This window comes from Athene cunicularia (assembly GCF_003259725.1).
Source record: "Athene cunicularia isolate RWA chromosome 7 unlocalized genomic scaffold, athCun1 chr7_part1, whole genome shotgun sequence".
NCBI classification, from domain to species: Eukaryota; Metazoa; Chordata; class Aves; order Strigiformes; family Strigidae; genus Athene; species Athene cunicularia.
Genome location: NW_020799107.1, coordinates 16,764,131 through 16,777,176, shown reverse-complemented (window position 1 = coordinate 16,777,176; position 13,046 = coordinate 16,764,131). Strand labels below are relative to the sequence as shown.

The 13,046-nt window shown below is 37.5% G+C and overlaps 2 protein-coding genes across 2 annotated transcripts in view; one reads left to right on the top strand and one right to left on the bottom strand.

Annotated features, from left to right (window-relative positions):
* Positions 1 to 4,338: 4,338 nt before the first annotated feature.
* Positions 4,339 to 13,046, top strand: part of G6PC2 (glucose-6-phosphatase catalytic subunit 2) — a 23,121-nt gene continuing 14,413 nt past the window's right edge. Inside the window, exon 1 of the mRNA XM_026852708.1 lies at positions 4,339 to 4,410. The gene's annotated coding sequence lies outside the window, so the exon portion shown is untranslated. The remainder of the gene's footprint in view (positions 4,411 to 13,046) is intronic.
* The window catches only part of SPC25 (SPC25, NDC80 kinetochore complex component), a 5,383-nt gene continuing 1,981 nt past the window's right edge, over positions 9,645 to 13,046 (bottom strand). The window contains exons 2-7 of the mRNA XM_026852713.1: positions 12,505 to 12,662; positions 12,351 to 12,416; positions 11,408 to 11,554; positions 11,149 to 11,253; positions 10,822 to 10,920; positions 9,645 to 9,891 (exon numbers count right to left, since the gene is read on the bottom strand). Coding sequence (XP_026708514.1) covers positions 9,767 to 9,891; positions 10,822 to 10,920; positions 11,149 to 11,253; positions 11,408 to 11,554; positions 12,351 to 12,416; positions 12,505 to 12,662 — 700 coding nt within the window. The 3' untranslated portion in view covers positions 9,645 to 9,766. The remainder of the gene's footprint in view (positions 9,892 to 10,821; positions 10,921 to 11,148; positions 11,254 to 11,407; positions 11,555 to 12,350; positions 12,417 to 12,504; positions 12,663 to 13,046) is intronic.

The following is a 13,046-nucleotide window of genomic DNA, read 5'->3' as shown; positions in this document are numbered from 1 at the left end:
GTGTTGTTTTTCTTCTCTTTTCTGTGAAATGCAATGTTTTCCTTTGTTTTAGCTCAAAGATTGTTGTCCATGCTGCAGGCTCCAGCACTTTCAGAGCAGATCCATGTATGTCTTTGCTGAGCTCATCACTGTGGCATTTTATGTTATTTTTCATATGAAATGTTTGTAACAGTAAGTGTTAGGAGGACAGGTTCTCTCTATAGAAATTAAAATATTTTTATTTAAATTAAATCAAGTTTAAAAAGACATTTTGCTAGGATTTAAAAAGTAAAATTTTGCATGTGAATAATTTCTGAAAGTCCAGCTGGACCCACTTTGAAAAAGCTGTCTTTTTTCAGTCTAGGCGGTCAGTTTCTTAAAAGTAGTTGTTCATTCAGATGTTTCAGGATAAACTGTCAGTCATCAAAGCACCACTTCTGGAAGTGAGAGAAGAGGGCCATTCTTATACAGTGGTTCTCCTAAGAAAAAGCTGAAGCTCTTGATTTTGCCAAGCAAGCTGCATCTTTCAGGCCTCTACCATTAGAGTAGACCAAATCTGCTTGTCTATTTATGATAGAATTCTGTGTTTTTCATTACTGTTGAAAAGAAGAGGGGTAAAGGGTTTTGCTTTTAAAAAAAAAAAAAACAACAAACAAACAAACAACAAAAACCAACAAGGAGTTATCTATGTGTAGCAATGCACTGAGCTGGAATTGCTTTCATACACTCACCAAAGTAAAGCCTACAAAATATAATTGTTAGGAAGGCTCTGGTACAGCATGATGAGGAAGTGCTTAGAAATGGGATACATGAAAACATTACAACTTCAGCAGAAAATTGAGGCAACACTTCTCACAACACAAATACCCATTATATAGGAATCTCCACACATCAGTTGAAGTATTGCCTCCAGAAGACAAGTAAACCTGGGGATTTGCATTGTGTTTAAGGAACTAACTACTGTAGTTGGTTTTATGTCTCCATGATAATATGTAGAGAGAATATTGAATTAATACAGCGTTTAAGTTCTTGTTTATTGAAATTTATGAAGAGATTTAATTATGTGAAAATTTGTCCCGTTGTATTTCTAATGTCTTTTGCTTCCTATTCTACATATACCCCTCAGCTTACACCACACAAAGGAGAGTTACTGTGTACAGAAAATGGCTCAGGATAATGTGAAAAGAGCAAGAATTTTTTTACATACTGCCTTTAGGTCTCTGTTAAGTCTGTAAAGTCCCTCTATACAAGAAGCCCAGTGGTTCTCAGAAGAAGAAAGAAGGTCTGTGCTGATTTAGAAGAGCTAAAAGGTGGAGACACAGTCTCCTGTGGTACAGAAGGTGAGTGGAAGGAATCCACATGTCTAACTGCCAAATGAGCAGGTTGCCACAGTAGCTCGTCATGCTGTGATGGACAGAAGCTGGGAGCCTATATGGAGGGATTCCCTCTCCATGCCATTAGTCCCAGCTCTGCAAATTTACACTGCCTACCCTTGTCAGTGTGTTACATTCTTAAGTGGATTTCACAGAGCAGGATGCCAGTTTGTGCTCAGTAATAGAAGAGTACAGGATGTCTGTCATATGGTCATCATAGTCTGTTTTCCACAGAGTTCCCATGCTGGGGAATTTTAAAATGTGAACATACTCAAGATTAAAAAGTATCAGTGATACCAAATGAACATTGGTATGTGTAATAGGTATGAAGCTGGAATGCATGCTGGGCAAACTTGGATATCCTGACTTCTCATCAGGGACTGCCCTCTCTCCTGGACTGTAAAATTCAGAGATTGCAACTCTGTGAAAAGTTAATTATCCAAAACCTATTTGTGCAAAGCAAATGAATAGAATTAATATCTAGGCAGAATAAAAGCGTACCTAAGGCACGTGCCATGCCAGCCTAATTCTGCAGAGCTCTGCCAGTAGAAGACAACAGTGCCCACAGGAGGACTCTTTGCTGAGTAGTGAAGCAGGGAGCAAGGGTAAGGCTCACATGCCATCTGGCTTGTACCTTAGAAGGCAACTTTATTGCGATAGGATAAAGCACACTCGAGGCAAGTGTTTTATACCTATCTTCTTCGGCCATGAGTCTGCCAAGCCATTGTAGAGGGACAGCTTAAATGCAAAGTTGTGTGCAACACTGAGGTGTTTGTAAGGTTCTGACTCAAATGTAATTATTTGGATGTGACACGGAACTATTAGCTTTTAGTTGCTAGAAAATGCAATATAAAATAAATATTACAAGATAGTTGATTACTGTAGTTTTTATCTGTAAGAGCAGCATGACCAACTTGTAATTTTAGTGCTATAGTTCACTAATTAGATGAAGAGATAATGTACTTTTTAAAGCTACTTGCTGGCAACATATATTTGCATTCCCAAATTAATACACTTTCCTAAACATCTGAAAACCACCATTGTACCTCTGATATTTTTTAAACACTTCCAAGCATAAGGTCCCCTCCTTAGAAAATACTACACAACTTATTTTTCACTCTTTCCAAAATAGGACTGAGCAAGACTCCCATACAACAGCATGACAGTAGCATTTCTTACCATATTTAGGCAACTTTTTCCAGTCTCCCTACATGAAAAAGTATCCTGAAATTCAGAGGTGGAATATGATCCTTCCTTAATTAGCTCCCGCCTGCATTAACCTAACTAGCAACTTTCTGTCCTATTTCTGAGCTTGTTTTAAAGACAACCTCCTCTTTTACTTACCAGTAATAGTAATTTTAATTACTGTTGCTATCCTAAGGTATCTTTGAAAGAGCTGCTTCCTACCAGAAAGGCATGCTGTTTGAGAGTTCTATTTGTGTAGTCTCTCATATAATTTTAATTTAAACTTGATTCAGCCAAAGCACTTAGCTGTTACTGTATCTCATTTTTATATGTGGTTTCTCTCTGAACAATATCCAAGTGATATCAGTGTCCATATCTGTTATTTAATGGGACAACCTAAACCCTATGCCAGATCCAGAAAAGGAGATGCAAATGCACATTAGTTGTCTAGATCACTTAAAGGTCCAACATGACCTTTAGCAATGTTGAGAAAGTGATGACCCAAATTGTGGTACCCCCTGGACCAGGTGGATATAAAGAGCAGCAGGGATTGCTGTTTTAGACTAGAAGCAGCTTCCTCTTCATATGAAGTTCTTTAAATAGGTGTTCCCCTTTCATAGCAATTCCCCACTAACTGAATCAATTTTTTCAAATAAATTAATTTTGTCAAATAAAAGAGCATGGGAACCATCAAGATTGCTCATACTTAAGCTAAGACGGTCTGAGCTGTTCTTGTAACTAGTCCAAGCATCCAGCACAAACGGAGTTGTTTTGTATGGGGGAATTCTTATATTAGAACTCATCTGTAAGATTTGACAGGTAACTACTACTAATGTATTATTTGGAAGAGGAAGAATGGATTGCTAACAGTGATACCAGTTTCCATCTGGCTAGGATTAATGCACAAACAAAAACAAGATTGGATGCAAATTTTTAATGCTTGTTCTGTACCAGACAATACAGTTGAGAAATTATAGTTGAGGGAAACTTGAGCAGGAACACCTGAGAAAAGTAAACCAGCTTTCTCATGTAAATTGCATGAACACTGACTGTAAATTTTGTATTTTGATTCATTGCAATGTCATTAGCAGAGAGGTGATCCCTACTGTAATACAGTCCCAACCAGACTGTCAGAATTATGGACTAACCTTAGAGAAGGCTGAAGCCTAAAATGACAGGTAATTGCTGCGGAGTCGCAGTTGACAGCATTGAGGATTGCATGTCAGAAGAGGCTTTCCCTCTCTCCTTTAGAAACATGATTTTATCAGATGGCTTGTCTGCCTTTGCACTACATATAGGAAAATACAGGCCAGTAAGTCATGCTGATAGTGATGACTAACTAAAAGAATACAATTACCAATTTGCTTCATTGTCTTTCCATTAATGGGGCTATGTCAGACATGGAGCTAGTCAAGCAAGTTTATCTCTCACTGGCTTCATTTGGCAACTATTAGTGATTTGCCTCTTTCTTAACCTATGAGGTAAGCATTTACATTAATGTATTGTGCTTTAACTTAGACAGCTTGTACACTACCCACGAGGTCACCCCTCTATCACTTCTACCTACTCCTTGCTTAGCCAAAAAATTAATGTATGCAGTCTGCTCTTAAATGTCTGGAATCCTTTATGGTATTGCCATCAGTGTAAAGTGTAGCATGTTTCTAAATCAAAACAATAATGATACATAGCTGGTGTGCATTCAACAGACCTGTTTCACTGTCAAGCCAGTTATTTCAGATGAAGCTCTGGTGCAGAAGATACTGGATAATGAAAATCTGAGCCCATGTTCCAGTAGCCAGTGCAAAGAATTCATCGAGGCAAGTCAGTCAGAGAGCATGTTTCCCTGTAGAGTTATCAATCAGTCACAAAACAGGTGAGTCAATAGCAATTAGCATTGTTCAACATACTGTGACTGAAGAGGAAGGAAATCAAATTACTGCTAATTGTATCTTTTTTGAATTCATCATTTCAGTGCATAACTACTTTAAAATATGTATAAGGTCATATAAAAAAATACTACACACTTGATTAAACACTGATTTTAGCATAGCCTGTCAGTCTCCCTAACAACTTTGGAACCTGTTGCTCAATTAGCCCAAATCTGAAAAAGAGATTGTGTTGCAGCTATCACTGTTCTTACAGTGTACTAGAAGTCAGCAACCAGGTAAAGGAAAAAACCCACAAATCAATGCTCTGCACTGGAGGAAGGGTAGGCAGAGTGCAACCAGTGTCCTGTGGCTTTAGCAGCAGCCAAGCAGAGGCTAAACTACCGTAACTCAGGAGTGGCACTGGCTCTCATCCACCAGGGAAACTAAGGAAGAGCTGGGATATTGCAGTGAAGAGAATGGCACCATTTAAGGGGAAAACCACAGATCTGTAGGAAATCAGGCTTCATTACCTCTGCTTCTGCTGGAACGACGTGTTTAAAAGCTCAAGATTCTACAGGGTTCTTTGGGTATAATTGTTAGAGGGATGAGGGATAATGAGAAGGACAGAAAGAATGGAGTCTTGCTGTCTGGCAGTCGGAGCAATTCCGCCCAACCCTTCAGGCATACAGTCCTATTTCAGCAGTAAAGCCAGATGTAATTGGATTGCAACTATTGCTTTCAAAAAGGTAAGAGTATTACCATAATTATTTAGTACAATTTATTCATGCAGTTAAAAAATGTACTGTAATATGGCTGTGGGACTAAGGGATTTATGCGTGCATATGGTTTTTGTATTGGGTTCAGCAGGGCTTTAAAAAAGTTATAAATCACTCACAAATGAGTTCACAGTGATTTTAGACTATTATAATGACAGGATTTAATTTAGACAATTCCAAGGTACTAAATAAATTAACAGTTTATTGAAGCATTAGAGAAGACAGTAAGTAGAAACACAATTGGAATATGACAGAAGCACTGCATAACTTCCACATCTTTCTTAATTTTCACAAGTGTAGCCAATACTTGTTTGCTTTTCAAAATATGTCTAGCAACATCCAAGAGGGTTTATGAAAAATGTCAACAAACTCAGCTAAACCACCTCCACTTTTGGTTGTGTAGGTGTGTAATAAAACTATTCTGTTAGCCAGAAGGACTAACGGTAATTCAGCTTCTTTTCAAATCGGACCTCCAGCTAACATACAAACAACATTTGCACTTAATACATGTTATTAATGTTTAATACTATTTTGTCTTCCCAGCAGTCCTTAAATATACAGTGTATTTCCAATATCTAATAAATTCAACACCTTTTTTCCAGATTTTTACATTATATTATGAGATAAATTTGATGAGGTGCTGAGCACCAGTACATCAGCAGTTTTCTGTATAGTCAGCATTAGTTGATGGTCCACACATTTCAGGTTTGACCCTTCGTAGCTAAGTACAGGTCAGCAGTTTGAAAAGGAAAGTAATGTTCAGGGTTGGGCAAACTGATTTATGAAAAAATAAAAGCCTTTACTGACCTTCACTAAAGCCTATGTCTGCCTTAATGACATGCTACCTATGATCCTGCTAACAGGTAGAGCACTAGCACCAACTGGAGGGGGCTGGATGATTGTGCCATAGTTCCTAAACTGCATATTGCTTTGGGGCTCAAAAGCTTTCCCATATGCTCTTTAGGGCATTTCTATCTCTATTTATATGCTATCTAGTACACTGAGGTCCCAATAATTGTACCTGTGTATCTGTTGGGTCAGTATGTAGTATTATCCTAGTTGTTCTTACTGTTACTGAATATTGCTATATTGTGCAGCTTCATAACAAATAGAAAATTCTAAATTGCCACAGATCCAATGTGAAATTCTATAAGCAGTAAGTGCATTTGATGAAGGCACAAAGGTTTTAAGATTTTAAGACAGTTTTACTTCACATTTTATAATAAGCAAAGAAACAAATCTATTGTGTACACTTTCCTAGCTTTTACCTGCTTTTGCAATGCCTGGCTCTGTTTTAGAGGAAGATCTGCATCTGATTTGCCTTGGCAAATATAAGCAGGTTTGTTATCCAAAAAGAGTTGTAAAGGTTTAAATTACACAGAATAAACATTTCAAATTTTACTTCTTGCTTTAGGTGTATGCACAGAACATTTACAACCAGACATCATCTTTTCTAGCAAATAATTCCTAGGAATATAAATTCCAATGCAGTGGTTGTCATATATTTTATGTTCTGCGCATAGTAATCTTGGCAAAGTAATTTTGTTAGAGGCAATAAACCAACTACTCATGCCTGGGATGAACATGAAAAGAAAATGCCACTAAGCCTGATCATTTGTCTTTGTTAATCAGGGCATTTCAGTTTATTTTCTCCTGTGAGGATGATGATCAAATTGGATATGCTCCAGAGTGCATCTGATCAGTATGTACACCCTTAATAAGTAGCTCCATTTGAAAACATGGTAGCTCTGTACTGCCCATCTTTTTGCTTTCATACAACAGCTGTTAAGTATTTGGTTGAGCATCCTGAAGTTCTTACTTTCCAGCGCAACTGAGAACTGCTTGGCACAGACAGGTGGAGAATGCTTCAAAATGAATAGTCATTCTGGATACAGGGACGATGCCCTTAGTGAGAAGCCAGAAGGGACAGGCTCTCTAACATAAAAGGTGAGGACTTCTGTACAAGGAAGGGAGAAGAGATGCCAACAAAGTGGGGTAATACAGCAGCCGTAGTTACTGGGAGAGAAGATAGCAGTGGGAAGTGCTGAGCTGGCTGAATGCATTTGTTTAAATTACTGGCTACTCTGTTGGCCTACATAAAAGTGCCTACAGCATTCTTCTGGTGGTAGAAGCAATTAATTGAAAGAAATACCTGCTATTTAAATATTCCTGATAGTATGGTGGAAAAGGAGGCAAAATCTGGTAATGAACAACTAGACCCAGTACCTGAGGGCAGTCTCCCAGCCTACACCTGTTTGTTCCATTGTTGGTTACAGAATTCTGAGTTTAGGTACATGGAGTTTATGGACAGGGCAAAAATTGAGGAGGTATTTCATTTGAGATGTCATTGTAGAAATGCCTAGTAATCTCTGCTGCCATTCTCTTCTAAAATTGTAATGTAAACACTTGGCACCTTTACCATGCTCACTGCTCTTGTTTTGTGTATAGCTGGCTGTAACACAAAAGAAAAAAAAGGGGGCATACCAAGGGAAATGATGCATTATTTAGAAAATAGCAAATTACACCCTATAGGGAAGAAATGGAAGGTTCTCTCTTTTTGGAGCCAACATAGATTCCTGGTTTTTGTTAAGGTGCACTTCACCTATTTTGCAGAAGGTTGAATGCACAGTCTGTGCTGTATCCAGCAAGGTGCTGTTAGGTTTAGACAAACCAAGTGATTTAAAGTACAGTTCACATCTGACCGAGCAACATTCTCAACTGTTGTAAGAGTATCTCATCAGCATCACTAGCTTTAAACATGCTTAGATGGCCAGGTCTTACATAATTAAGAAGCTGATAAAGGCACAGGAATAAGGGGCAAGGGGGGTATGTTTTGTTTTTTTGCCCAAGCATAAGATTATAGGCTGGGGCAAGAACAGCAAGTGCTGCTATATTTACATTAGTAAACGGGAAGACCAACGTCTGCACCAAATGCTGGTTTGGACCAGCTCTGGTCTGCCCTACGGACTACATAATGTTAACAGTGGGAACGCATTATATACGCTTCTCAGTTTCCTTCCAAAAGGAATGCATTTTGCATTTGAGATGTGAACCAAAGTGGAGATTCAGTCTAAAAGTCCACTCCTGATAAAAAAATCAAATGCTCATGTAGGTACATGCTGTATAAAGAAATGAACTAGCATCTCACAGGAAAAACAGGGTTGAAAGCACCTGTAAATAAGTGTTATTTTAAATGAGTTTTCACTTCACAGAAAACATTCTGAAGTTTTGCTTTTTATTAAAAAACAAATTGGAACATTCTTCAAAAATATATTTAAGGGATTATTTTCATTATTTAGGAAATGTTAGAATTCCAAATACTTTTTCACAGGGTTTTCTGAATATTGAATATTTTTACTCTTTACACTGTTTCATTTTTATGTACTTAGATATTTATGTTTTAAGAGGGATCATCATTAGTTTTCGATTCAAGTGGTCTTTTACTTCACTAGAATTTCCAGGACTGAATTTAGTAAGATTTTATTTGAACTATATTTTCCTATGAAATGAGGAGTCTCAGTTGTTGCAGCTGTCTGTTTAAATATTTTGTGAAAAAGAAAAGGCTTTACATGTAAGATCAAAATAAGAATAGCTTTAATCAAAGCCCAGTACTGTGGCAGGAATAGTCTTCTTGATAAATCATCTGTGTTTCTTCCAGTTTATCTGCAACTACTACGTTTCATACTTTAATACATTGTATTTCAGGCTTTGCTATGTCTTAAGATTTCCAGTGACGATGACAAATAGTTCTTCACTGCAACACTATGTAATAAAACAAAATGACTAGTCTGTTCTAAAACATACCAAATAAAACACTAAAGCTGGCAATCTTATCAATGTTACTCATTCACCACTGCAGTTCAAGTTTCAGGCCAACGTTTCTGCCCAGCTGGGTGTTCTGGGTGCCAGGATTCTAGTTCAGGTCTCCAGGATTTCTCATCAAAACAATACAAAGTTCCTACTTGCTCCTATAAGAGTTTTATTAAAGAATAGCATGCATGTCAAGTGGTTTTGTTACTAATAACAGAAATAGGCATCTAGACAAGAATCTGAAATAGGCAGTAAAATATACAGTTTAACAGACCAAAACAACAGTTTACATGTGTGAAAATGAGTGATAACACTGGAGAGTACAGGACAGGGTAAAAATTAAGATAGTGACCTGTGACATAGGTAATTGAAGTAATTGCTAAACTCCAGTGGATTATTTGGGTAGACTTCAGGCCTATTCCAACCCCATACAATCTGAAAGACATTTCTGTACTTTTGGAAGACATAAGTTACAGAAAATACTTCATTTTTTATATCTTCCTGGGGTTCATTACAAATAGAGATCCTTACTTCATTAAGCTGCTTGCTACTGGATCAAAATTACATGTCTGGAGACATTCAGTTAAGGAAGTAGTTGATTATACTGTCAGAAGAATGATCCAAAATGTCTCTATGACAGTAGACTAAAAAACTGTTTTCATTTTTTTTTCTTAGAAATTAGAGTAAGACATGAATAAATACATACTCTCACAATACAGGAAGGAAGTGAGTGCTCTACAGCTAGAAAGAGAGATACAAACTAGTTCTATGCAGACTATTTATAAGTTAAAGCAGTGAAAGCTTTTCTGATGTTGGCAACAAACGCAGAAAAATTATTAGTTTCTCTCACTTTGAGCTGGAACTCTGCTATACAGTCCAGAGGAGGGGTACAGGAAGTCACTAAAATGACATAAATTTTCAAAAGATTAGACTACTATAAAAAACTAGTATTAGTGTTTTTCCATACTTATGAAACACAAACATAGTGTTATCTTTGTATGTTTTAGCTTCCTCCAGTATTGTTTTTTAGTTGCCTATTAAATTTTCTTTCAGCAAAGACAAAGCCTCAAAGAATACACAATGTTTTTTTATTTCCAGACCTCCCACTCAGTGGTGTGCTCCTGCTTGAATTGATACAGCAATTCCCAGTAATACATAGCCTGCTCAAAAATTGAAACACATTTCTAACCATTTTTGTTGCTCAGCAGGTAGGCAGACTGAAAACTGATGTAGACCGGCAACTTTTAACTTCAGCACAGTTCAGATTTGAATTAGTAAAAAGAGAAATATACTCAGTCCATACTTAGAAGCAGAGCAGAGCAACAGTAGCATCCATCTAGAAGCTAATCAGCACAGTGCTCAAATTACCGCTACTGTTCTTCATAACCAAGATCTGTATTGCAAAACCAGCTTTAAGATCTGAAAGACTGTATACCCTCACAGAAGAGAATGCTGGATTTCAAGTTTTAATCGTTTTCTTGTTATTCAACTAGTTTCTGCCCTCTAGACTTCTCAAACAGGTCGAATGATGACTGCCAGCATAAACACTCACTCTAGCATAAAAGGAAGAAGCAACAAACTACAAACTGAAGCATCTATCTCTGTACATCTCTCTCACCTGTTTGGCTGGATACAAAGTAAACAGCAACTCCACAAATGGAGTGGAGATAAGCAGCTATATTTTCATACAAAAAATATTACCATTGCAAGATTTTTCATTCAGAAATTGGAAGAAAAACATTACAACTAAACTGCACTTCACACCTTTCCCCTTTTTCAAATGGGGCATCAGATTCTGTCCTCTTTCTTAAGTATTCAAAATTCACATACCTTCATAATCTCCCTGTTCATTTATGGAAAGGGTAAACACATATGGCTTGTCAGGATCTTTGTGGTCAATGTGTCTGAATATAAACTGTAATTGTTCATCTAAAGCAAACACAAACAATTAACACCATTAACCTCTGCTGGAGAGTCACAATGATGAATAAAATCACAATATGAAGCTACAGTTTCAATTAATATTCTTAGCGTGCTTAAAATTAAGCAACCCTGGCCTCTTTGAAAGACAAATGCATTTTAACATACCATATTTTGCCATTTGAGACAACATGTAACACACTGCATATGGAAACTGTGGAAACTACAGAAACTTACTGTGAATTCTGCGTATCTCCAATCCAAGCCGCTCTTCAAAGAGAACTTTAGACTTACACAGTCGTTCCACTCTCTCCTTAGTGGCTTTGTTTTTAGAAGATATTACTAGAATTTTAAAAGCCAACATAAATGTCAAGGTAAAAAGGTAAAACAAGCACATTAAAAAAATATTTAGAACAGTAAAAAAGGCCATCAGGAGCAAGTGTTGAAAACAATTCCTCCTCTAGTTCAGAAAATCTACTTATTATCCTTTGCTTACTTTCCTTTTTCTTCATCAACTCTTCCTTAAGCTCTTGAATGCTGTCAGTCAAGTCCTTCTTTTGCTCTTGTTCTTGATTTAGGTTAGATTTTATTTCTGTCAAATGCTCTTGATTTTCTGATATGCGTTTGCTCTGCTGGAGAATCTCTGAAAGAAGGGAACAAAATATGAACATATATAGTTGATTAATTAGGTCCCTGCTGTTTAGTACTTACCTACATAGCTTGAGATGACTTATTTGAATAAAACCTAGTGAAATACATGCTATCTCAGCTGAAGAGAGAAGTCAGCATAACTATACTAAGAACATCAAACAAAAGCTTACAGTGGAAGTTATTCAAAAGAGAAACTACAAAGTAGGGAGCTCCTCTGATGCATCATTCAGATACAATTTGTTTCTGGTGCCAGCACTATATACATCTTCAAAGCAGGAAGATGGGGATCCTGTCCATAGACAAATAATTTGACAAAGTGAGGAATGAAAACACTGACTGATTATTAGAGTAGCAATTATTTTTACTTGATGTTCTGAAGTTTAACTGCAAAATTCAGAGAAGTTAATCCTAGACTAATAGTCTGTATTATTAATATAGAAGAGACATAAGTAACCTCACAATATTTAACTTTATAAAGCATTTTAATTTACTTTTCCGATTGAAGTCAGCAAGTTCTGATATTTTGTTGTTTTAAATACTTAACCACCAAAAACACTATACGGAAAACTTTTACTAGACCTACATCTTTTTGTACCATCAGTGAGGTTTTCAGAAAAATTGCTTTTGACTTGCAATTTACAACCTATAACCAACCGAGTATGTTTGGTTTTAATTGTCTTCATTCTGATGCTGTTATTTACCCTTTAAAATGTAAAGTTAATTATTCAGCTATATTAAGTTAATTTTAGAAGTATTAGACACAGTAAAAAAAAAACACCATACTGTACCATTGCTATACTCCTGAATTTTGTCAATCATCAGGTCCCCTTCTTTCAGCTTCTTGGACCATTTCTCTGTAATGGAAAATGATTTCCATTATCTGAAGAAGTTTGATGATAACTTGGAAAAAGCAGAGGTAAGAGGAACATTGAACATTTTTACCTGAAAGTGTTTTTATGGATTCCTTGCATGAATCCCTCAGTGCTAAAGTCTGATTGATCTGTTCTGTGCCATAAATGCTTTTTATTTTGGTCCAAAACTCATTCATTTCTTTTTCAAAGAGGATTATTTCATCTTCTGTCTTTACATTAGCCATAGCACTGCAACAAACATGCAAGTGAATAAACACAATGTCAAGACACACACGGCAGCCACAGCAGTTACAACGCACAGTTCAGGATAAGCCTTCAGGGCTTTTTTTTAAAATCCCCTTGGGTTGTTAAAACCTCTTCCCACAAGTTGCTTTTGTTGCTACATTACCGCGACAAGCAGCCACAGCGGGAGGTACGCTTCTTTCGCTACTCCACGAGCGATAGGTGAGCTGTGTCGGGAGGGTGCCGCGCTCCCCACAGCCCTCCCCAGGGTCCCGGCAGCCCCCCGCCCTCCTGCCGCCGGGGCACCCCCGCCCCTTCGCCGTCCTCTCGCGGGGCTCCCGCCCAGCTGGGGCCCTCTCCCCACGCTCGGAGCCCGGGCCGAGGGGCGGG